Below are 25,724 nucleotides of genomic sequence, written 5' to 3' on the forward strand. Positions count from 1 at the left end.
AAAAAAGGAAACTTCCCCTAATAAATCTGATAGAATGTACAAAAACTTAGAACAGACATCATTCTTCGTGGTGAATTACTGAAGAGTTCCCTCCTGGGGTCAAGGATGAGACACAGATGTCTGCTCTCACTGATTCTATTCGATTTTGTAATGGAAGTACAAAAAAGGAAGGAAAAGGCTATATGAGTGAAAAGAAGGATGTAAAGGACTTTTCTGAGGTCTGTGAGTTGTTCTAGCAAATTATCAAATGGGGGTGAGGCAAGTTTCAAAGTCCCTGACTTTGTAGCCAAGCAGGACAGAGGTGAGGTCGACTGACACCTGCAACTGGCATCCTAACGGAGGGCCGTCTTGTGGAGCAGAGCCCTTAAACCTATGGGGTCAGCGTAGTGTCGGAATTGGACCAGACTGTGGGACACCTAGCTGGTGCTGGAGAGACGGTGTTGGAAAAGACACCAGGTATTCGGTGTCGAGAAGAAAAGAAAACCTCACACTGGCAAAGCTCTATTTCTTGATCCACCTGCTGGCCACACAGGTCTGCTCAACTTGTAAAGATTCATCAAGATGTGTGCTTGTGATCTGAGCGCTCTGCCGTATGTATACACGAATGAAAAGTTTATTTAAAAAAAAAAATGTGCCCACGTCGTATGTGTGTGTCTGTGCAGCCCCTTGCCCCACTGGCAGGTAGTTGGATGCCCAGGTGAAGAGAAGAATCTCCAAATATCGGGCTATTTCTTTTTTTTTTTTTTTTTTAAGATTTTATTTATTTATTTGAGAGAGAATGAGAGAGAGAGAGAGAGCACATGAGAGGGGGAGGGTCAGAGGGAGAAGCAGACTCCCCGCCGAGCAGGGAGCCCGATGCGGGACTCGATCTTGGGACTCCAGGATCATGACCTGAGCCGAAGGCAGTCGCTTAACCAACTGAGCCACCCAGGCGCCCTATTGGGCTATTTATGCTAGTTAAAGTCTAAGAGAATAGAGCCCAAGAAAAACCAAATGAATAGAGCAGAGTGAGTGGCCTGAGCCTGCGTGGGACCAGGAGAGGGGTTCCTCAAGAGGCTGAGCATGCAGCCTTCGTACAGTTTGGTTTGCGGGGGGCCACGATTCAAAGTTATGCTCCATCATTTAATGTGAGAAATTAGAAATGTAAATAATCTTTAGTCCAAAGGGGCTTTTAAATCCTCTAGTAATGGAAAATCCAATAGTATGTGGACAGCACTACACAAAGAATAATTTCACATTATAAATTGAGGAAAATTCATCAACTCTGGTTTTAATAGCCTCCGTTTTTTCTAGTGGCGTCTTTTTCAAGCTGATATCTTAGCAGCACAGTGTACCAATACAGGGACCATTCAACTACGTTGTGGTGGTTTTTTTATTATTATTCTTGTTAAATTATAACAAGATACATTTTTCAGTTTTCCCCACACAGAGCCATATATTGCACTTGAGCACTAATATTGATTTCTTAAGTCAAGTAAGTGGTCTTGTCTCTAACCTATTACTTTGCCTTGAATTTGAATAAAATGCATCTATTCCCCTGGCTATACATCTACTTCGCCTCTCCGGGGGTGGCAGGTGCAGGCAGACCCTGTTTACCTCTACCACTATGAGATTAGCAATCTGATTTCATCAAGCGAACCTTGAGTAAGAAATATCATTAATAACTGCAATGCCCCAATTCAAATAAAAGCACAGCCCAAAAAAAAAAAAAAAATCATACAATGTTCGGAAAGTTCATTCTCTCATCGACCTTTACAGGGAGCTCACTACATGTTTGAAATCGAGCTGGATGATGAGCTCTCCGGGATGAATAAGGCAATAATGAAGAGGATCCTGGCTCTCAAATTGTTCACAGACCGGATTTTATAGAAACGATGATAGCACAGGGAGTCTTCGGGAGAACAAAGCTGATGGGAACTGGGAGGGTATTCAAGGCACACACAAAGGGACATGGAAAAGGTTCACGGAATCAAGAAACTCTAAAAAGTTCTTTATGTCCACCATGCATAGGGTAGGCTGGTGGAAGATGAGGTTGGAAGAGAGGCCAGGAAAGCGATAAGCTTTCTGATAAGCTGATAAGCTTCTGAAGGAATCTCATCAGAAGGGTTTTTGCGGTTTAAGGGCAAGCGGCAGGCAGGATTGTGAAGGACCGACAAGGAAGGAGCTCAGGAGACCATCTAGAAGGCTGCGGTAGTCCGTGTGGAAAATAAGGAGCTTCAATCAGGAATGGTGAGGAAGGCGAGTTTCAAGAGATTTTGAGAAGGTAGAATCAATGTCAATGGGTCGTCACTGGGTATGGAGAATGAGGAGCATAGAAAAATCTAGGCTGACTCCAAAGTTAACAGGATTACAATGATGGAAAGGGTGACGTGAAGGGGATTCGAAAGGAATGGGCAGTGTACGAAGCAGGCAAACACCGTCTTGGACAAATCGCCATGGTGACCACTCTGTGACCTGAGGCCCTCCTGAGCACCGCCCCCTACACATTCCAACCACACCCTCAAGCACACCCTTGGGGCACAACGCCCCCCATCTGCACGCTGGAGATCTCAGGACTCTGAGTCTCCAACAGCTCCTCCAGGCGGTCCCCCCACCCCACCACGTGTGCTCCCAGCCTCTAAGGCTACAAAAAGCAGGTCTTAGAGGAGGTGGGGTCACCCAAGACACGCTTCTGTCCCTAAGTCCCCGGAGTAAACCATTTCTCTTCGAACTGGACCTGTCAGACTTTTCCTTTGGTCTTCGGGCTCCCTGGGCTTTCGGAGGCTATTTTGCATAGACCTCCCTTCCACGGGACAGGCAGGGACTGCTCATGTCCTGAATCATCACTGCAAGCTGACGGAAACTGTAAACGCTCCCGCGGACCCCCGTCCACACACATGGATTACCCCAGGGTTCTGGCTTGGTGGTACCCTGAGCCAGGGCCTCTGTGAGGAAAATTAAGCAAATAAAGGCAACGCAGGCTTTGGATGATATTTTGTGTAACACCTGCCGGTGGGGTGCTTGTGGGAAATCAAGGTAGAAATTTCAAGTACCGTTGATCCTTGCACAATGTGGGTTTGAACTGCGCAGGTCCACTGACAGGCAGACTTTTTTCCCCGATAAATACAATACAGTACTGTAACTATTTTCTCTTCCTTATGATTTTAATACAATTTTCCTTTCTCAGGCTTACTTTACTGTAGGAATACAGTATGTAACACATATACAAAACATGTGTTCGTTGACCATTCATGTTATCGGTAAGGTTTCCAGTCAACAGGAGGCTATTAGTTTGGTTTTACTCGGATTTTCAACGGCGCAGGGGTAGGCACCCTTTGCCCCCCGCATTGTTCAAGGGTCCACTGCAGTCAGAAATATGGGCCTTCACCTAAGAAAAGTGGTTGAGCCTGCAAGCAAGTTCCAATGTCTCGTCCAAAAGGAGGCTGTTGAGAATGTGCCAAGGGCCTTTTAGTGAGGGATTCATGAGAATGAAAACTTAAAACCTCCTAGTCACTTTAAGGAAAAGTCCCAATTTTCATTGTTTTGGGAGCAATGGCTTTAGCATAAACAGTGATGTTAGCTGCCACTATTATGATTTTTAAGAAAAGTACATGGGAACTTTTGAGCTAATCCGAGAAAGGTTATAAAAATAACATTATAAGATTAAACCATCAAGGAAAAGCTCCCCCACCGCCAAACAAACAAAATTACAGCAATTCTCCACCGTCCAATAAACAAATTCCTGAATAATCCCTCCCCTTACCTGCTCATCTTAAATTCAATTACTATTCTAATTTGGAAGATTAATTAACATTTAACTACTCTGGCTTTAAAATGCATTAGAGATTTAAATGCTGAACTTAGTCCTCGCTTTGCTATTCTTTTCCACCCCCATCCCCACCCCAGATTCTATGCCCAGAACTTCGTCTCTCAAATAAATACCACATCCCAACCTTGGTAATCAGAGTCAACTCCCCTCCCCTGTTCTCAAAGCCTTTCACACGGATTCTGTCCTGCCACCTGCCATGTCCTACCATAACCTAGACACACTTCTGAGTCTCCAACCCTACGTTAATCTTCATGAGAAGAAAACCACGTTTTCCCCCATTATGATGCTTTTCCTCCCAGGAGAGCACTCACGCCACTGACTGTATAATGGGGCAGAGCTTAGGTAGAGCAAGGTTAACCCAGAAACTAACTGGAGTGAGAGAGAATGAATGCCAAATGCCATATTTTTAGAGTTTAAAAAAAAAAAATTATTAGAAAAAGTGACGTTGTCTGCCTGGCTAACCTTTTCCTTCTGTCTCCTCCTAAGCCTTTCTGATCCTGCTGACCTTCACCCGTTAAACACTTACTTCAGCTTTGGGCCTTGGACTGGAGCAGCAACTGAGTCTGGGAGGGGAGAGGGGGGAGAAGCAACAAGGCAGCTCCCTGGGGCAGTGTGAGTGAACGATGGGGCTCCCCGGCCCCCCACCTCCAGGCTCCCTGATTCCAAGTACTCAAGGTCCTCATTTCTGCAGGAACATTTTGGAGACCAGTCCAGACGAATTCATGGCTCCTTACACACACCCTGCAATCAACCAATAGCCTCTTTAGGCACTTGCCACTTTTTATAAAAGTGTTCTCCCGTTCATTTTCATTAACGCTCCATCATTATAAAAATGCTAAATAACCACAACTGCGCTTCTAAATTATAACCTCAGGGTCAACCTGGGAATAAGGTCTAAAGAGAAATTTGATTGTTCTTCCAAAGTAATTTCTAAAAAATTAAACAGGAAACCAGGCTCACAAATGATAAACTGCCTTATATCCATCTAGCCACCAAAGAAACTTCATTCCTTTGTCCCTTCTGTCCGAGAAAATAAAAATCCGTAAGGGATGAGTTTGTCCATCTAAACGTTACTGAGCGCTGGACTAATTAGATCTGGAAGTCTGTTTTAGTTAGCACACCTTACCAAATGGAAAATGCAATAAATCTCAAATGCGCTAAGGCAGAAAGCACCAGAAAAAAATAGGGAGCCCGTCGGTCAGCGATGGTTTGTTTCCGCCAGGGGTGGCTCTTCTTCTTGTCATGCAGGGCAATGACAGCCCACAGCACGCATGCCAACATCAGACGGAATCATTGGGAACTCGGGTCCCAGGGAGGCGCAAATGGTGGCATTCTTCTTTCAGTTGAGAAAAACAGCCATCGTTCCCTTGGGCCCCTAATACATTCTTGGGCTGGTCTGACATGGGGACTTTCCAGCTGGATCTTTTTGGTAGTTCTGCAGTGAGAGAGGAATAGTCCTTCATATTCGGATTGCAGCGTGCTCACCTCTTACTAAAAACAATTTCAGGATTCTGAACTATCATTTCCTTCATATCCCTCATTAAGTACAGTCTGAATCAATTTTCTTGCTATTACTTTTCGGTGTTCAATTACTGCGCATAATGGGTCTGTCTCTGTTTTCGATCTGAGACGTCAACGCTTTCTCACTCGTTGCGTACAGGTTAATAACTCCACGCAGGCTACGCCGTACCAAGCTGCTCGGTGATAGGCATAGGGCTTCGCACCTTCTGTCTGGTCTTAGCTTCCCAGAAAATAGACCCAGAATCTCTCCGACACATTTGGGCTCTACACAACTACAAAGTCTGATTAGGGCCACTGCGATCATGGAAAAACTCTAAACCTGAGGGCAGCGGACCTTGGCTCACATGCCGGGACACCTTGGCAATAAATGTCACTTGTTACACGCTTTCTGGCCTGCTGCAGACTGCAGGATACTAAATCTTCCTGTACGCTAGTCTTCAGATCTGCAGAGTGGAAATTAGGATTTCCATCTATGAACGACACCTACCCCGCAGTGTTTGCGCCCTAAGATGAGCGAGGTAATTAGAGGTGTAAGGGCTGTACAGATGTTTTTTCATGCCTACTTCTCCACGTCCTCCTTCTGAACTTGCTCTAAGAGTCGGGGGTTGCCCCTTCTCCTCTAGGTCTACGGGTCCTCCCTGGGGCATCTTCTCCTGCACTTGACTTCGATGCTCACCCATCAGCTGATGACCTCAGGAGGTACCTCTGCAAGAGGAGTCTTTCCATTTCCAGCTGGTCCATGTACACCTGTACCGAGTGCCAGACAGGTCCCTCTGTCTGCACGCGTTAAGTCTTCCCCTTCTCATGGATGCATCCCCCGAAAGTTAATGACACAACCATCTACTCAGGCCCCTCGGGTCCCACTTACTCTCTCACACCGTCCCACGTGACCTCAGGTCACATTCATTCTGTCTCCTACATATTTCTCAAACCCGCCCTCTCTCCTCTATCCACCGTCAAAGATTGTCAAGTCCAACATTTTCCCTGTCCCGGGCCACAGCAGGCCACCTCCACACCCTGCCCTCATCCTCTCGGCCCAACCCAGAAGTCTACTGCACTTCAAGTTCCTGACTTTGCCCAAGGCCTTTCTCTGGCCACAGACGTGGACAGGCCAGAGCACCAGGGAGTTACTGTTCCAAGAACCACCCTCAACCAACGAAGGACAGGATTTAGCAGACAGATGTCTCGGTGTCCTCACCCCTGCCTGCACTGGACAGTTTTGAGGTATGTTTCACATACTCTCTCAGAAGGTTCCAGCAGCAAGACTCCCCAGTTGCCCACAGAGGACCCCCTTAAGAGTAACCCCCCTCCCCCTTCTAAGCTCTCCTCTCTTCCACGTCAGACCTGCCCATGCTTCTGGAATCACCTCCCAAATGAACTACTTGCACTCAAGTCCTTTTCTGAGATCCTTACCTATCAAGTGAAGTTTTGGGGAAACCCATTCAGATAAGCAGGAGTGTGAATGGCATCGGATTTCTTAACAGCAACAATGAAGTAATACATTCAGAACACTCAGTGAAAAGTATTCCCAACCAAGAATTCTAGGTCTGTCCAAACTAAAAATTAAACATGAGAGCATGATGAAGACATTCTCAGACACGCTGAATGGGATAGCATCATAGAGTAAGAAATACATTTTGGCCTGGTCCGGGGTTCCTGGAGCAGAGCTCCTAACATGTTTGTAATTTCCTAAGTGATAAAGAGGAATGTGAGCATCTTTCAATATTTAATCTTTTGTCCTCAAATAACTCCAGTTCCTCAAACAATTCCAGAGCAGAGGTGGAAAAGCGTCTTGCTATTTATAACAAGCTCTTTCAACCACATCTGAGTTTAAGCGAATGAGGTGACTTCCAGAGAACTCCTAAGGATGGGGGCCAGTGGCCAGGAGAACCAACCATGTGATTAGGGGGTGGCAAACTTCCGGTCCCATCGCCCGCTCCCACACCTCCAGGGAGGGCCGAGGGGCCGGAGGAGGAGTCCATCACTCATGGCACTGATTTAATCGGTCATGCCTACATAATGAAACCTCTATTTACAAAACCCTACACAAAGGGGTTTGGAGAGCTCCCAGATTGGCTGAGGCATGGAGCTGGCTAGAAGGGCCCGGAAGCCTCACGTCCCTGCCCCCACACGTTGCCCCGAGCCTCTCTTCCATCTGGCTGCCCCTGAGTTGTATCCTTTACAACAAACCAGTGAGCTGGTCAGTCAACGGTCCTACTGAGTTCTGCGGCCTGAGCCAGCAAACTGTCGGATCCATGGAGGGGCCACAGGAACCTCCAATTTAGAGCTGGCCGGTCAGACGGACAGGAGGCAACCTGGACTTGTGGTCGGCGTGGGATTTCCTCACTCTGACCCTGGGTCCCCCATCTCCCACTGCCGTGACGTCTCCTTAAAGACCCTCGTAGCCAGAAAGGGAACCGAACACGGTGAGGCAGAGTGCGCTAGAATTCTTAGATCTGTCTGAACCTGAGTGCTCTCAAAAGCATGCCGTCGATTTTATTTGGCCGTCACTAATAAACATGACTACTGGTCCCCATATGCACACACAGGCCGTTGTGACTTCCCACTGTCACCCTGCCTACTGATGGCGACACTCCGGGGCTTCGCTGCCCGGATGCGAGCGAGGCCATGCAGGCCCCCAGACAGCATCCTACGACAGACCGAAACCATGGGTCTCGTGCTGGCTGCTTGTTTGGCCAAACGCAAACTTCTTAACCCTTCAGCGTTGTGGTTCCTTTATCAGTTAAATGAGGATGATGCTAACAGTAATGACGCCTGAGTCCTAGGGCTGATCGGAAGGTTTAATGAGACCGTAAACCTACAGCGCTCAGTCCAGTCCCTGGCGCAGTGAATGCTCGGAAAAGGTGAGCTGCTCCCATGAGCTTTTGCTCTGAGCAGAAGCACACGAAGAGACGGTGTCTCAGTGAATCCCCGTCAGAAATCCTCCCATGCCTTGCAACCTGCAAGGAAGCGGCGCTGTATGGCTACCCAGCCCAGCGCCCCCCACGCTGTGCCCTGCACAACCGTCTTCCTGCCAACCCGCTTCCACAACGGGGATCCAGAGTCTGAAGAAGTAGGGGACACTTCCACGTGAAAGGCTCTGCGGACTCTGCAGCAAAGATGATGGCTGAACTCGGTATAACCCAACATTTCCCAAACTTCTGTTTGAGCTTGGCGCTCTTACTACAAGAAACATCTATTCGGAGCACGCAAAACTGCTGTTCCACGGAACCCACTTTAGGAAGCGACCGTAAGTTCCCTGGGTGAGAGCCGGTGCAGAGCACCGGGCAGCCTCACCAAGGTCGCAGGAATTGTCCTCAGTGACCTGGGCGGAGGACGCCTGTTTCTTACCGTGGCACAGGGAAGACTCCTCCGTAAAACGACTACCCCTTTGCATTGGCGCCCTTCCCATTAGCACCACAAAGCCCGGGAGGAAGCCAGCTCCAATCAGTCCAAAGATGACGGACGTGTGCTCTGAACTTGGGCAGGGGCAGAAGGGGCCTGTCAGCTTCGCTCCCCGTGAAATGTGTCTTTCAGTACAGACGGCATTTTCTTTTCTTTTTTTTTTTTTAATGTATTTTTTTAAGATTTTACTTATTTATTTGACAGAGAGAGAGAGCACAAGCAGGGGGAGTGGGAGAAGCAGGCTCTCTGCTGAGCAGGGAGCCTAATGCGGGGCTTGATCCCAGGACCCTGGGATCATGACCTGAGCCGAAGGCAGACACTTAACGACTAAGCCACCCAGACATCCCGATGGATGGCATTTTCAGGGGAATGATATGTTGCCCAATTTGGTATTATCATCCAGGTGTATAAAATAAGAATAAACAGATAGCTTTAAACCTACAAAACTCAAAAGTACTTTGCAGATATTTTCTCCTTATCTTTACCCTCATGGTGGTGGCACGCTACGTGGTAATTTGCAACACAGGTTATATCTTATTTCAAAAACAACGAGGGTTCCTGAGAAGAATAAAAATAGCGTTCATATATAAAATAGACCCCGGGGTACAAAAGCGTCCTGGTGTCTCATATGAGTGGGGAAAGACCCCTGCCCTGTCTTGCACATGGACAAAAGGGATACAGAGGCGTATCAGCAAGAAGGAAAAACGTGTCTAGCACATAGACACACTTCAGCATTTACGAGTGGTAAATGGAGTTGGGTCATGAAAAAGGAGAAGGGAATTGCTTCTACTTTATCGAGGACGACTTCTTGGTCAAGGTATAATGATGGCTTCCGGAAGAAACTCTGCTAGTGCTGAGCAGGGAGCACAAAAGAGAGGGAACGGAGGCATCCTGCTGATTACAAAATGTGTGGTACACTGGAAGCACTCACTGAAGACATGAACGCGATGGTCTTCGAAAGGGGGCGGGGCTCCTAAGTCCACGATTCATGAAATATGGAGAAGGAAATTCAGATGCTCAGAAGGGCTTGGGTTGCAAGAGGTGAAGTCCTAGAATGTAACTAAAAATCATCTCAAAAAAATAAGATTGGACCATTTGATAAATAAACTAGAGGTCAGCCTCAAAAGTATTCACCTGTTCCAGGCTCCCAAACTCTGAAGACGTGGGTCTGAACGCAGCGGAAGGCCTGGACTCAGGTCCGAGGGTAGAGAAAACCCACCATCACACCACATTGCTGAAGAGGAAAATCTCGTTGGTGATAACTCATTCCTCCCACCTACAGAACGGAAAGGGCTCAAATCCATCACCCCTGTTTACAAAGGGAAGATGAAACATTGAAGAATGGAAGAGAAGAAAGGTGGGAACTCCTCGCAATCTCTCAGATAAGCTTCAGGGTCAACTGTGATATGTCAACACTCTCACCACCAAACCGAAGGGAGACGGCTCAGAGCTTCCCCCCACCGAAGGCTCCCTCACTCTCTCCCCCCTCCACTCACGGGCATCTGCGCCCCACGGATAACCCCATGGGGACATCTGCCTCTCAGCCCGCAATGGGTCAGCATGGCAATTTCCAGAAATCTCTCGGCACTGATAGACCATTTGACTCTGGGAAATTGGGTTTCTCCTCTTTTTCTCTCCCATTTGTAAACCTAGGGAAATGCTGTTTCTCTAATTCTGAGGATTGGTAGATGGAGTTTATAAAATATCAGATTAAAACCCACAATGGAGATGTTCTGGAGCCTGGGTATCAGAATTGTGCCATTCATCAGGGTTTGCAATTTGGAGGCTTTAATAGTTAACACAAACGTAGACATAATGGACCTACACACACACACACACACACACACTCTCACTTACTCAACTAACGCTAAGTGCTACTCCGAGCAGGATGTTCGGGGGGCTTGTCTGTGTCTCATGAGAGAGTGACAGCTGAGGAGTTGCCAACCCTCGAAAGGACCCACCCCCCTGTCCTGGTTTTACCTCACCCCTGCTAGCAGAAGAGAGGGAGCTGGGAAGAGACCTGGCTCTTTCTTCTTCCTCCCTGCTCCACGTCAGCCCCACGATCAGCATCTCGCAGCCGTCCCTGACATGAGACCCGCCCCAAGCCAGCCTCAGTCCGAGCCCCACCTCAGACCCCAGGATGAAAGGCCCCGCTGGGGATAACCCAGTTTCAGCTTCTCCCTGAAAAGCAGATGAGCCACACTCAAGTTCCTTGAGTCTCTGGTGTGCCAGGAACTCACCATGGGTACAAATTTCGTTTTCTCTAGAGTACGCTAGAGAAAAGTTCACAGCTAACTCTGGAGGCAGCAGGATCAAAGAAATAATTGCGAATTTGTTGGGGTCTTTGAGGGGTCAAGAAGTAATGAGGCCCTGTCTACAAGTAATGGGCAGCATCCATGGAAAGGGAAGCTGATGCGCCAAAGCCTAAAGCTAGGGGAAAAAATAAAGATGAGACAATCCCAACATTCTCCTCTTGCAGAGGATCAAATAATAAAAGAACCTCATCCCAGACCTCAGTGTCCCCCCAACCCCTGCCAAGCCCCATAATGCCAGGTCTGGGCCCCCAACCTCTGCATTCTTCCTCAGACCCAAACCCAGTCAGTTGGATCCCTGACCTCAGCCTCTTTGGCCTACACCAGAAATTTGACTGAGGGCAGCAGGGCACCACGGTCCTCAGCATTCCAAAATGGAACTTTCAAAAGCTCACTTTCCCACTAGACACACTAGAGTGGGCATGGCAGGGAACGTGCACGGCATGTGTGTGTATGGGGTGAGAATTAAAATGCATTATGGGTTACACAGAACTTTGTGGGCTACTCGTATGGAAAACAGGAGGTTAGTACTAAAATACCTACAGAGAGTGAATTTCTGGGATAAAAATCTTCCAAAGGTTTGGAAACAGCTAATGTAATTCAACAGCTCCCTAACTCTGCCTTGTGAAAACAAAAAAGTATCTTCCCACCCCAACCCTGGGCTACATTAAAAAAAAAGCAGCCCCCCAAACGAAATTTCCTACAGAGGTCTCAATCCTACCTCCGCTGTAAAAAGAATGGTTTTCTCAGAGTAATTCTCCATCTGGGGTACGAAGTGTGTAAGAAAGCAGGATACAAACAGATTCTCTTTTGAAAAGGTTCTCCTCTCAAAAAAGATAAACATCTTCCTGGTAAGTCAGCCAGCCTCTAATTTTTCAACCTCCCGGAGCTGAAGTGAACAGCAAAGTAGACATTCCTAAACTAATTTTTAGTAAAAGAACTGGAATACCATAATAAACCTTCAAGAAATACTAAAATCCTTTATGTACTAGAATCCCGTCGGACAATAGGTCATTCCAACAAGGATCCCTGAGGTATGGGGGAATGCTTGCTTTATAAATTTTTATCGCCCTGGGACTTGATGTAGTAAAACGTGACCCATATCCCACAGTCCACACTGCTTCGGAGCTAAGTCACCGTCGACGCGGGAATGAAAAGCCTGCATTTCTCCGCCCAAAGGTGAGGGGGCGGCACCAGACACCAACGAATCCTAAATCTTAGCGCGGAGTCTTAAACAAAACCAGTGCCCTGTTTTGTGAACTCATCCTGGTGCCTTCTGATAGACTTTCTTCCCGTACCTGAGCCCCCCTCAGAGGGTGAGGCCTGGGGGAGCCCATTGGAAACGTGCTTCTTGTTCTATTTTCAGAGCCTCCTGTGACCGGGGAACCACACAAGTAAGTGCCTGAGCTGGTTCATGGGCTGAACCGAAGCAGCTCAAGTTTCAACGCCCCGCGATCTGACTGCGAGGACGGATGGCAGTAATGCTCCTTCCCCGGGGGAACGCAGCAAAGCATGTGCAGAGTGTAGCTGTTAGAAAGTTTAGGAGCGTGACCGCTCAAGGGCACTCACCCAGCAAGGTCGTAATATTCAGACATCCCTTCCTGATGCTGCACCTGCTCCCCATCATTCATCAGGAATCTAAACATGTCAAGTTCCTTAGGAACTATCACAGAACTGATGCTGGGAATAAGCCAGGAACTTACCAAGTAGGACACTAGTCTGTGTGTGTGTGTGTGTGTGTGTGTGTGTGTGCGCGCGCACTTGCACGCTCACGCACACACTCACACCCGCAAACAGAAAGAGAATCAAACATCCTTCAAAAGAAAACAAGTCTTGTTTTTGCTTACGTTTTAAAACTCTGCTTTATGAACATAATAAAAATATAAAAATATAGGCAAAAAAAAGCAAAAACAAAAAAACACTGCTTTAAAAAAAGTGTTTGTAATGATCAATACCACATAAGCTGCAGGAACACAGCCCTGCCTATTTTCTCTGCAGCCTTTCCAATATTTCTAAGGAGCCCTAAAATTCACTGCACTTCCTGGGTTCCGAGGGTTCTAAAGACACTAATTTTTTTTCACACAGAAAATATTTAAAATATCAATGAAAACAATCAATCCCAAAATACTATTTTTCAAGACAATCATCATTACCACTTTGCTCGTGGTGGAAAGGGTAGCTAGTTAACAGCCTCTAAAACGTATCTCAAGGCACCACAAATCAAGTGGAAAGTGTATGGAAAACAGGCTGGCCAGTTAAGCTGGTATTTAAATGCAGCTCTAAAAATGCATTTCACACCCAACTTCATCAATCACCAACCAATCTTACTTTGCATCTTGGCTACCAAAAGAAAATGGGATTTGTTTCCCTGAAGAAATATGTCACAGCTCTGCTTGAATTATTAAGCTTTACTATTACAGAAAGAAACAGAGTCGGAAAGAAAAAAAAAAAAAAGGAAAAGAAAAGCAAAAGAAAAAAATAAAATTAGAGCCAGGTTGCCATCTACAGACAGATATCAGCACTGCTCATTCATATAGCACTAGACACCCAAATATCAGTAAATATCAACAGTAGAAGAAAGACAACAGGTATGACTACAGCCTACATTACAATAAAAATCAAGATACACAGTCTCTTTCTTCTCATTAACATTAGAACAGTATATAGGTAACAAACACTGGACCAAAAATTTGCACAATTTATCATACGTTATGAGATGATCTAGATATTCATCCTAACTCTAAAATTTAACACTTTGAAAGAAAATTAAATCAACCACTTAATCCCAAATGTAAAATATTGGTAAGTAGAAAAAACTATGTTTCATCTCTAACATCAAATTCTTGCATTTTTTATTCGATATTTGTATATATTACAAAACAATCACCACAGTAAGTCTAGTTAACATCTGTTACCATACAAGGTTACAAAAACAACAACAACAACAAACTTTTCCTTGTGATGAGAACTTTTAATACCTACTCTCTTAGCAACTTTCAAATATACAATACAGTATTAAATTCTTGCATTTTTTACTCATTATCTTGACTCACCACACACCTTCCCTTTCATTTTGCTTACAGTCCTATTGCTTTTACTTTTCTAGACAATAAGCGCTCTTGAGATATGACTATCCAAAAGCACACACTTGGTTCTAATTACTAGACTAGAGGACATTAAAGTAAAAAACAATTGTGAGAATAAATTAATATGAAGCTGAATTAAGGAGTGAGAAAAGGAGAGATCTGATACTATAACCTGAAAAATTTCTATAGCCAAAGACATCTGGAGGGAGAGCTGATGGGGGAAATAGCTCAATTTTCAAAACTATGGACTTAAGCTAATATCCTTAAATTTGTCAAGTGATGATTTAATCTAGTGAACAAAATCCTTTTTTTTTTTCATTTTCCCTGGAAAAAAAAATTGTTTTTGGAAGCCAAGATTCATCTTCCAGGTTGTATGTTCTTTCTATCGAGAGGAAAAGATACAAAATGCTTCATCTCAACTCTTATGTACACTTCTGGATCACCTAAGTTTCTTACTGGGCCGGGCGGGGGGAGGTGGGGGGGGGGGGGGGGGGAGGTTCCACTCCCCCAAACTGTCGCTTGAAAGACACCAGCAGGGGGTGCCTAGGTGGCTCAGTTGGTGAAGCGTCTGTGTTTGGCTCAGGTCATGATCTCAGGGTCCTGGGATCAAGCCCCACATTGGGCTCCCTGCTCAGTGAGGAGTCTGCTTCTCCCTCTCCCTCTGCTCCTCACCCCTGCTTGTGCTCTTGCTCTCTCTGACAAATAAATAAATCTTTAAAAACAAAAAATAAAAGACACCAGAGGTCCAGCAGTTAGAAGCCTACATTCCGCTCATTATAAAACGACACTGGAGAATAGACACTTAACATGGGCAATAATCTAAAACAATTGCCAGGCTCTCCAAAGACAAGGGGTTGAACAGCAACGGCCTTCCACCTTTTCCAAGCACTTTAAAAAATAATAATAACTTGACTCAACGCTCAACATGTTTCTTATTTTCAACCCCAAACGTACCATTGCTGAAAACTGAGAATTTCTACGAAAGCAAAAGTACTGATCATTTAGCTGTTCCGTAAAGGTTCCTTTCCAGTGCAAGAGGAAACTGTGGGTGTAACCTCATCCTACGTAATTTCTGCAAATGAGAATGACAAGGTGAAGGTCCCCTTTCTCCTGAGAAGCAACTGCTGAAACTGAAGACTTTAAAATATACAAACTAGGAGGAGGAATATACAATAAAATATACAAACTAGGAGGAGGATTTTTCACATGCTAAGATGAGCCTCACAGAAAATAAGCCACATTTTACAAAAGCCTTTAATGAAAAATATTCGTGAAGAGTTTCAAAGTATTACAGCGACCTGTCTATGTTGTGTTCTATGTTCCAGCGCTCGTTTGCCAATATTTATTAAGGGTCTCGTATCTATCAGACCCGTGCCAGTTATTGCGAATAAAAACATAACAACTAGGAAGACCCAGCCCAGGGCCTTGGGGGCTTCACAATCTGGTATACTGATTAAAATAAAGCCTCTATGATTTTAAATCCTCAAGGTATGGCATATTCTTCCAGGCTAGCTTCTTTCCTTTGGCGCCTGCCGTAAAATATGCATTCAATAAACATTCGTTGGCCACATTTGACCCTGGCTTCCCCTGTTTCATCGTCATCTGTGAGGGATGATACAGACTTAATGATAAGCAAACATTCAAGCTCAATCTTAATATGAGCCCACATTTTGCAGAGAGCTGATGTGGCCCCCCAAAGTTAAGTGGCTTGCCCAAGGTCTAGAGCAGAGCTGCAAGGAGAATCCAGGACCCCCCAGCCCCAGCTGGTCTCCATCACTGAAATGATGCAAAGCCCCCTCTGCCCTTCCCCAGCTGGTCTCCATCACCGAAATGATGCAAAGCCCCCTCTGCCCTTCCCCAGCTGGTCTCCGTCACCGAAATGATGCAAAGCCCCCTCCGTTCTATCTCCTCTTTGTAACTGGCTCGTCATGCAGGCTGTTTCTCTCACTTAGTCTCACGCAGCTTTCCCACGACTCCTTCATCGCCTGCCTCATCCTCTGAGCCCCCACGAGTTCATGTGTCCCCTTCGTTGTGAGGCCCACAGTAGCTGTCATTCTAATGTGACTCTTCACATCAACTTCAAAAGAAGCTGAAGCTCCCAAGTGGAAGACAGAGAGCTGGCCATGAATCCGCAATAACAGCCCATTCATCCTCCTCCCTCCCGCCCAGCATGTTCCCCAGCAGGTGTGTGAGGGGATCCCAGGGTGAAGGAGAAGCAGTCCCTGCACGGGGCTGTGGCCCGGCCAGCCCTCCACCCCTCCACCCCTGCAGGTTCGTCCCACTGACACCATGCTTGGAATGAAACCAAAAAGAGCCTGTCTTCCCAAAAGTTCCCATGAAAAGTCTTCCCATGAAAGTTCACAATTCTGACTGCACAAATCTCATACTGATGAAAATGTTTAAAAACTTAGTTTATGGCATCTCTTACCTGGTGATGCAAGATACAGAACTAATTTGGGGACACGTCCTACTGGCAATGTTCTCTGGGTGTGTCGTATTCTCTTGGATATCAGTAAAATTAGGAAAACATCTTTTTGGAGAAAGGGATCTGTGACTAAAAGTAACTTGTGATCAATGTGAACAAGGGTTGTAGACACACAAGTAAGAGAGACCAATGTCAACAGTAGTTGGTAAACATGTTAATCAAGCCCTTTCAATAGAGGAAAAGGATGACAAGATTCACCTTTTTTTATACGAGACCACCACAAGAAATATTTTACCTCAAAGCATGTGTTCTTGTACACAACCTCTAATTACAAACAGAAATTTTGGCAGGAGAAACAGAAGAATCTTTCCTACACAAAAATCTTCTTTGAAAACTCTCCTATAGGACGATAAGGAGCATCTTCCATGGGTCCAAAGAAACAAACAGATCTATTTAAGAATTAAAATCATATCAAAGCCTTAAGATGATAATCCATAAAAACAATATAATAATAACAAGGACAAACTTACCACTGTTTGGACTTATTTGTGGTGAGTTCTTTAACTTTACGTTTTGTTTCCCTTTCTTGGGTTTTTCCAAATTCACCTCCTCTTTTTTCCCTTTCCTCTTTGGGGGCTGAGGGGAAGCGTGGTCGCTGGATCCAACTGTTGACTTGGATTGACGATCATTTCCCTGAGTGGCAGAAGATTAGACCCTTACCATGGGCTAATGAAATCCCAAAGTAACTCCTAGTCAATGTCAGTCATTAACCGGCGGTAAACAGGGCAGGGGCGGGAGTGGACATATTCTGCTGATTCCCCGTTCTCTGTTTTAATATGTACGTTAACTTTTCCTGGTCCCAGGAGAAGGGTCTAGCAGAAGCACGAGAATTAAAATATAGCTAAAAAGTATTGAACACTTAATATGTACCAGACATTCTATAAAATTATTTCAATCCTCACAACCCTGAGGCAGGCACTGTTTTCGCCCATTGCAGAGAGGAAGAAATGAGTCTTGCCCAAGGTCACGGAGCCAGCAAGGTCATTGCCTTAACCATCCTCTCCCTCCAGAAAAATCTACTGGACGAGGAGAAGTGACAGCCCTCAGTTTGACCACTTAATCTAGAAATACCTTCTTAACTAGTGGTCACTGTGAATACGCGGGTATCATCACACAAGGAGACACACACTGTGCTTGTAGAAATCCTCAAATACGTACTCATCTGCTGGTGACTGCCATGCTCCCTGAGAATCGCAAATCCAGAGCCACATGGACCCGAGCAGCTCAAGATCACGCCCCTGCAAGGCAACCACCAGTGATCATACATTCAGTGGTTGCCTGTGGTCTCCACGTGCCTCTGGGAACGAAGACCTTGCCTCTGCAAAGGAGGCTCTTCAGCGTGAAGGCGAGGATGAGTTTCCCTGGCCCCAGTACAGCTCCTGGGGAGCCACGTAACAGCCACCACAATGGTGACCACTGTGAGCTCCCAAAGAACAGGTGCGCTCAGACTCGGTCTTGCTGCTTGGCCATTGCTACAGCAAGAACCTCCCTCCTAACAAGACAACCTGGTTCTCGGATGCTCAGGTGCTAAACCCACTTGAGTGTCTTGAGTGTATAAGGTGTGAGGCTGCAGGAAGTAGAAAGAATGCAAGTTTTAGAGACCAAAATACGTGGCTCAGAGCCACTGCGCTGCCACTAACCGCCAGTGGGACCTCCGGCTACCTCCTGCCTTCTTTGGCCGTGGCCTTCTCAGTTGAGTGGGGCTAACGCACCTGCCTTTAGGTCTATCGTGACGAGGAAATGGTAACATTTATAAAATTACTAGTACGGTGCCTGTCGGGCAGTATTTGCTTGAAGAGTAGCAGAGTGCTTTCTCCAAGAGCAGAGTTAGTATGTCTTTCCTTAAAAATCAGATCCAACTCACACCATATTGGGTGAAATCTTTATGCAACATCTGTACTATGCTAGGATCTGAAAATAAATGTAGTAATATTAAATAAACAAATCTGCCTAGAAACCTATTATAACTGCTCATTTTAAACATTTATATATTCAGTCATCCAGAAGCACTGAAATGGTTTTAGCCATCACCCAATTAAGAATAGAAAAACTCACAGCCTTACAAATGAAGTTATTTATGCTATTTTGTCATAGCCTACAAGAAAATGAATTATGCATAGATTTATTAACAGTATGAAAACTTGTCCAAATCTCTAACACTCCTTTGCATAATTTAATTTCCCATTCCAACTGCAATTTAAACATACGCTTCCATTTAATTATTGCATTAACTGCAACCAGAGTTGTTGCTTATTTTCCTTCCTTTTCTCCAGTGATTCTTTCTCACAAGGCCCGTGGACTGCCTGGCAGAAGAAACAGATCACACAATTATAGTGGGGATTCCACACCCATCCGCCAGGTCTCATGTTCCAGCCTGTTTTCCATAGCATCTGTTCGTCCCACGATTTTGAAACTTCAAAAGCCTTGGATGAGCGGAGTCACCTTTCCAGCAAGCCTACTGGAAGGTTCAGAGATGCTGTGGAACTTTCGAGAACTAATATGAAGCTGAGTGAGTGAGAGCCCCTGGATCTGGGCAGGATGGTCCCTCACAGCTCTCTGGGAAAAGGCATTTTCTGCAAATGGTGTGTGACCAGGGAGAAGCGGAATTGTGCCCGGGATTCACGCAACTTTAAAAGTCAACTCTCTTGTTGACTCTACGGGAAGTTCTGATTTGCTCCATTTCTGATAAGGACGCTCCAAAGGGTTTATTTTGGAGCATCGAGAAAGCCTGGTGGATTCCAATAATGCTACATAGCATGGCTTTGGTGATGGACCCCCACGCATGCAATTATTGAATCAATGACTGATTGTTGGGCGCTTTGTGAGGACTACACTAAACTAAAACAAAGGGAAGGATTTGTTTTGTAACTAGAAGCCTGGAAACAATTTAAATGCCTGTCTTTTTTTAACAAAGAAAAAAATGTTGATTCATCTAAAGTGCTAACAATATAAATATATAATAATTATGCACAAACATATAAACTATATAATATAAATTAATACAATTATATTTATATAATTTATATTATATAAATTTATATTTAAGTTTATATATATTATATATTTATATTTATATTAAATATAAATTTAAAAATATATTAAATATAAATATAAATATATTAAATATATTAAATTTAAATATATAAAATATATTAAATTTAAATTTATATGTATTAAATATATAATACATAATATTAAATATATAATATATTATTCATATTCATATTTATTATATATTATCATATATTCATATTTATATTATATATTCATATATTATATATTATATTATATTACATATTCATATTTATATATTATATATTCATATTTATTCACATAGTTAATTATATAAATTATAGGTGATCTACAAATAAATTAGAGAGGGTGGGGTGGGGACAGAGGAATGGAGAGGGGGATTTTTCCTTCCCTTTTTGAGACTTCCGCATGTGACTCATAACCTGGATACATAAATGGAGAGCTGTGGCTATCTGGGGGGCATAGGAAATAAAGGAGTTTTGCCATTCTCATACAGCTCTGCCAGTTCATAAAACAGTATTAACGAGTACTTCTTACGTGCTAAATACCGGTTTAACACAAATATGGTATTATCGTCACCATTTTGCAGATACAGGGGATTAACTTTCTCAAGGTTCCCCAGGTCTGATTTTTCTGCTACACGGAAGCTTCCTGATGCCACGGCACTGCAAATATTTATTATATGGCATGATTCCCCGAGAAGGCCACCGGGAAGTGACAAACTGTGGCTTCGCGCCGAAGGGAAGACAACGAAGCAGGGGCCTGATTTTGCAGCGTGTCCCACACGGGAACCGGACCCCCAGGACCTGGACCACTGCCCTGCCTCCCGCCTGCCACACAGCAGTGCATCTGACAGCTCTGAAAGGTGCCCTTCGAGCTCCCCGACTTTACTGAAACTCGGGGTTCATCTTTCAGAGAAAGAGAGATAGCAAGAGCAGGAACACAAGCAAGGGGAGTGGGAGAGGGAGAAGCAGGCTTCCCGCAGAGCAGGGAGCCCAATGCGGGGCTCGATCCCAGGACCCTGGGATCATGACCCGAGCTGAAGGCAGACGCTTAACGACTGAGCCACCCAGGCGCCCCGAAACTTGGTTTTTTTTAGTAGCTCCCTAGGCTCTTTCCAACACGAGCCACTCAAGTCAGGTGTCTTTCTTTACAACAGGAAACGCGGCCCCAGCCCCCATGGACACGTGCCGGAAAACATCGAGTTTAAGATAATGCTGGGAGGGCCTTGCCTCCGCCTCGGCGTGTTTCGGAGACGCGCCCAGGAGGGAGACTCCTGACCAGGAAGCCGGACCCAAACTCAGGCTGGTATTTCTCTCGCTGATGTATCTGGTGATGGCAAGTGGCGAAAAGCCCCTTTCTCCATACCGGACTCGGTTTCCCAAAAGGCAAAATGGAGCTTTGGGAGCATCTGGAATTTATCTTGCTTCACAGTGACCTTGTGATACACGGATAATCGTGTTGGTTTTGTTGTTGTTGTTGTTTTTCACCAGAACGTTAGCAATGACGATATTTGAGTCTGTAAACTACTGATCACAGGCTACATCGGCCACGTGGTAGGAAGAACAAGGACTCAGGCTTTACCTTTCAACTATCTCCGAGTTTACACGTCTTCCACTAGGGGCCGCCTTGATCCTGCGTGGTGTGCCCCGGGGAAGCCTCCCCCGATCAGGGGGTGGTTCTTCTCACTTAATAGGATTTAACACAATTCCCTTCTATCTTCCTTTTGTTTTCAAGGCCAGAACCGCAGGTTAAATTACTCTCAGTTTGCTCATGTCTGTGATCCCCCAGCGCTGGGAGTCTGTGTAGGGAATGGCTTTCTGGTCTCGTTCCTTAGCTGCTCTGGAAGGGTCTGCCTGAGCCCAGAAGCCCCCTCATCACCCGCACTCCCTACCACAAGGGTGGGTGCTGCGGACCCACCAGCAGGGGCCCCTCTGCAGACTCCTGCAGCTTCTCCTTTTTCCCCACTAAGTTCTATCAGGCCCCCACCCACACTCCCCTTCCTTATGCACCAGAGCGATTCCTAGAAAGCCCTGCGAGAAATGAAATCCTAAAAATCCAGCTCTGCATCCCCTTCGACTTGTATCACCAGTTTGGGGGGTGCCTTTCCTGCTGCCTCGGGGGTGGTCCCTGCAGTCCCGAGCTAGGTCTCCCCTAGCCCCCTCACGCACACCCCCACTCAGTGCCAAGCAGTTAACGATCTTTAAAAACATGTACATTCTCCAGGGACCCAATTAATTAAAGGTCAGGAGTAAAATAATCCTTCAGTTAAAAAACCAAGTCTGTGACTTTGGAATTGCCGACGGAGATGGTCCCTCCGTGCGGCTCACTGCCGGGCACCACACCCCCACTGCACAGGGTTAGTGAGCCCCTGCCGTGTGCCAGGCGGGTTCTGCCCCTCTGCTCGAATATAACCTCCTGAAAGAGGCCTGCCCTGACCACCCAGATGATACAGCCCCCTCTCACTTCCTCTTCCCATACCCTGATGTGTTTTTCTTCAAGCTTATCCCCGATTAACACCAAGTGTGTTGTGTATTTGTCTTTCTCCTCCCCTAGAACGCACGTTCCATATCCTCAGGGCTTTCTCTAGACTCGCTGCCTCCCTCCTCCCATAAGCTCTACGACAGTGCCCAGGACATAACATGCACTCAGTAAATGCCTGTCGGTTGAATGCACCGCTCAGAGACGACAGTTAGAAGATACTCGAGGAGGACTCGTCATAGGCACCCAGGTCACCTGCGTCACGTGCCTGGGTCCAGCGCCCCACCGCCTCCTGCTTAGGTTCTCCCCCTGACCCGCTTCTCTGTGGACACCACAGCCGGAGTGATCCCTCAGAAATGTAAGACCAACAACATCCCTCTTCTTCTCGTCTTCTAACCCTCAGATGGTGTCCCATCAAGGAATAAAATCCAAACTCCTAGCACGGTGTCTACAGACCTGGCCCTACATGCCTCTCCAGTCTCATCTCAGACCACTCTGGCCTTCTCCCTGCCCTCCTCACATGCCAAGATGCCACGCTCCTCACCAAGGGCCTTTGTGACCCTTGCCTCTGCCAGAGAGGCTCTTTCCGGTCCTGCCCCACCTTGCAGGACTGGCTTCTTTAGGTCATTAAGATCTCAGAGAATTTTCTATCAATTCGTGCCTTGCTACATTTTATTTTCCTCCTAGTGCTTAGCACCATGTGAAATTATGTGTACATTTGTTTAGAGGTTGATAGTCTGTCTACCCCCATTCTCCCGCTTCACCCCCACCCCCCCGGCTCCACACACACACACAAGCACTAAAAGGAAAGTTCCGTGAGGTCTGAAACCTGATCTGTTGGCCCCTGTGAGCCGGTCCTTTAGAGTGGCTCCTGGCATGTTAGTAACTGCTTGATAAGTCTGTGTCGAATGGCTAACTGAACGAGCAGATGGACAGATGGATGAATAGACAGAATGTTTTTGGAGTGTTGTGGAAAGAGGCAAACTCTACCGTCATTTTATTCTTCTAAGTCGGAGCATGGACATGTAATTTTGAGTCTTTGCTTTCTAGGAGATGGAAACATGTCATGATGTTGAGTCTTTCCTCCAAGGTCACTTCCCCAGGGAAGACCAGTCCTGACCTGCCTACCTAAATAGGTTCTCCTTCCATTGTCTCATATTCTCTGTACCTTTCTTTCATTCCTACCGCACCTTGTAATTATATATTGATTTCTGGAATTGTTAGTTTAACTTTGTTCTCCCCCAAGTGTACCTTGAGCTCAGAGCACCATGTCTTTTTTGCTCATCTCCATCTCCCTGGGGCTCTGTTCCATGCCAGATACACAGGAAACTCCATTTACTGTTAGAGGAAGCAGCATTCACAGCACAGATTCTAAATAACTTCCAAACAAGCAAGCAAGATGGATGTGCCTCTTGCACATGAATTTTAAAGTAGGAAACACATTGAGCATTTTTAATAAAAAATTTAGACCATTCCAAACTTCAGAATAATAAGCCCGTAATTCCAAAGTCTGGTAACTGTGAATGCAAAGAGTTGAGTTATGGTCTTGGTTCTGACACCAACTTTCCCGGCTGATCTACGGGCACTTACAAAGTCCACTGGGTCTCTCTGTTCTACCACCACTCTTGCAGCGGCATCCTGGGAATCGATGAGCCCACTCATGCCTGGGGTAGACAAGGAGATTCTGCCCCCAAAGTCCTGAAGAAGAGCAAGAGGACAAAATGTCCAAACCCTACATTCATGGGTTCTATTTAGTTTTGGTAGCAGCTAAAACCTATGTTTGAGCCACTGGAACATTCTCTCTCCTCCTCCTCTGCAGACCCGTGCTGTCTGCCTGCCTCGGGGCTGGGTCCTCGGCAGTCTGTGTGTACTCTCTCCAGGGTCGCGCTCGACAGCAGGGAGGGCCGCCCCGCGCCGGGCTGGGCCGGGTGCCAGGAAGGAACAGCAGAGTGATGGGTCTGCTCCCCAGCTCTGACTGCTACGCGGATGAACTTGCCATCTGTGCCCCGGGTCCTCGTCAGGCCTCGGTCTCCACCAGTTACAGCTGCTTGCTGAACACTTGCTACTAGATTCCGCGATGACACCTCCAACTCAGCATGTTTGAAATCAGGCAGGTCATTATTTCCTCCGACTGCCCTCCTCTTGGCCAGGGTCGCACTATTTCCTGGGTGATCCATGCTCAAGAACCTGCGGTTATCTCCGGCTCCGACCTCTCCATTAACCCCTGTGTCCCATCACCAAGGAAGTCTTCCATCTCTTCAAGAGCAATAGGCACCTTCCTAGCCTAGCTCCTTCCGCCTGATGCCAAGGCTCCTGTTTGCAGTGGCCACGTAACGGACGTCTCTCATCCGTGGCCTCTCACCACGTTAAGTCTTTCCCCACAAAAAAGATCTGACCTTCCTAGAACAGACGGGTTCACATTCCCACTTCTCGGAAGCCTTCGTGAGCTGCCCTCTACTCCAGGATAAGGACCAGACTCTTGGGTCTGACATTCAAGGCCATCTGAAACTGCTACCACCTACCACTCCAGGCGAACCAGCCTGCACACACGAAGGATCCCCTGCTCCAGTCAGCCTGAGGGACTCCCCGTGCCCCGGGGTCATGAGCGTGAGCTCCCTCCAGACGGGCCCTGCGGACTCAGTGGGAGCCTTTGGATGTGCTCCTTCTACTGTCTGCAGAATTCCCCTTCCGTGTCTAAGTGCAGATCACAGCCTGCATGACTGCCCCTCGGAGAGCACATCTTCGCTCCTTTCTCACACCATCCTTTCCATCTGAAACCCCTTCCCCTCATCGACCTTCACCCGTCGCAAACAACCCTCAAAGGCATGGCTCACATTCAACTTCCTTCGTGTACTTTGGCGAACAAACCTTTGACTCCCTCTGTCTTGCGTTTACCAATCTCACCGCCAACTCGCTGTTCAGCGTTAGCTCGTCAGTTACCTTTTCAGGCTCTGTTCTCCACTTCAACTGGACTGTCCGTTTCCTGAGGGCCAAAGCTTGGTCATAAACAGTGTAAGAGCCTCAGCTAACGAACGGGTGATAAATGTCTGTTGTTTGTTATGCTGAGGTCTGCACTACATCGCACAAAATGATTTCTCTTTTTTTTTTTCCCAAAGAATTTTGCATGATATACAAAAAGGTTGGGGGCGGGGTGGACTAAAGCATCATCAGGAGACATATCATCACCCAGCAGTTGCTTATGTCACAAAACACCAACGGAAGAATTCTGCTTAGTTAAATAGGGGGCAGCGTGCAGACTGGGGGGAAATGTCAAACCAATTCTGATCACTGCTGGTCAGGCAGCTCAGTGAAAAGGGCAGAGAGAGAAGCCTCAGCCAGAAAAACCTGTCAGAGTGGCCCTCCAAGCCTGGCATCACACCCCTCCCTGCGAAGGGGTACGGACCAAAAATACAAACAGGTTATGAAGTCACCTACGAAGCGCCTGCCACAGTTCCCCCAGGAGAGGTACTGAACGGACATTCGCTGAGTTAACAAATGCATGGACCAATCACGGATGGAAAAAATTCTGATAGGGAACGACGTAGAGTGATTCTCAGTCTTTGAAAGGAAGATAACTTGATGATTGCCTTTTT

The 25,724-nt window shown here is 46.3% G+C and overlaps 1 protein-coding gene across 1 annotated transcript in view; it reads right to left on the reverse strand.

The window, feature by feature from the left end:
• DCDC2 (doublecortin domain containing 2) overlaps positions 1 to 25,724 on the reverse strand; it is a 152,204-nt gene that overhangs the window by 73,236 nt on the left and 53,244 nt on the right. The window contains exon 7 of the mRNA XM_032424886.1: positions 17,088 to 17,250. Coding sequence (XP_032280777.1) covers positions 17,088 to 17,250 — 163 coding nt within the window. The remainder of the gene's footprint in view (positions 1 to 17,087; positions 17,251 to 25,724) is intronic.

Source organism: Phoca vitulina, unplaced genomic scaffold (genome assembly GCF_004348235.1).
Source record: "Phoca vitulina isolate PV1807 unplaced genomic scaffold, GSC_HSeal_1.0 scaffold31, whole genome shotgun sequence".
Lineage (NCBI taxonomy): Eukaryota > Metazoa > Chordata > Mammalia > Carnivora > Phocidae > Phoca > Phoca vitulina.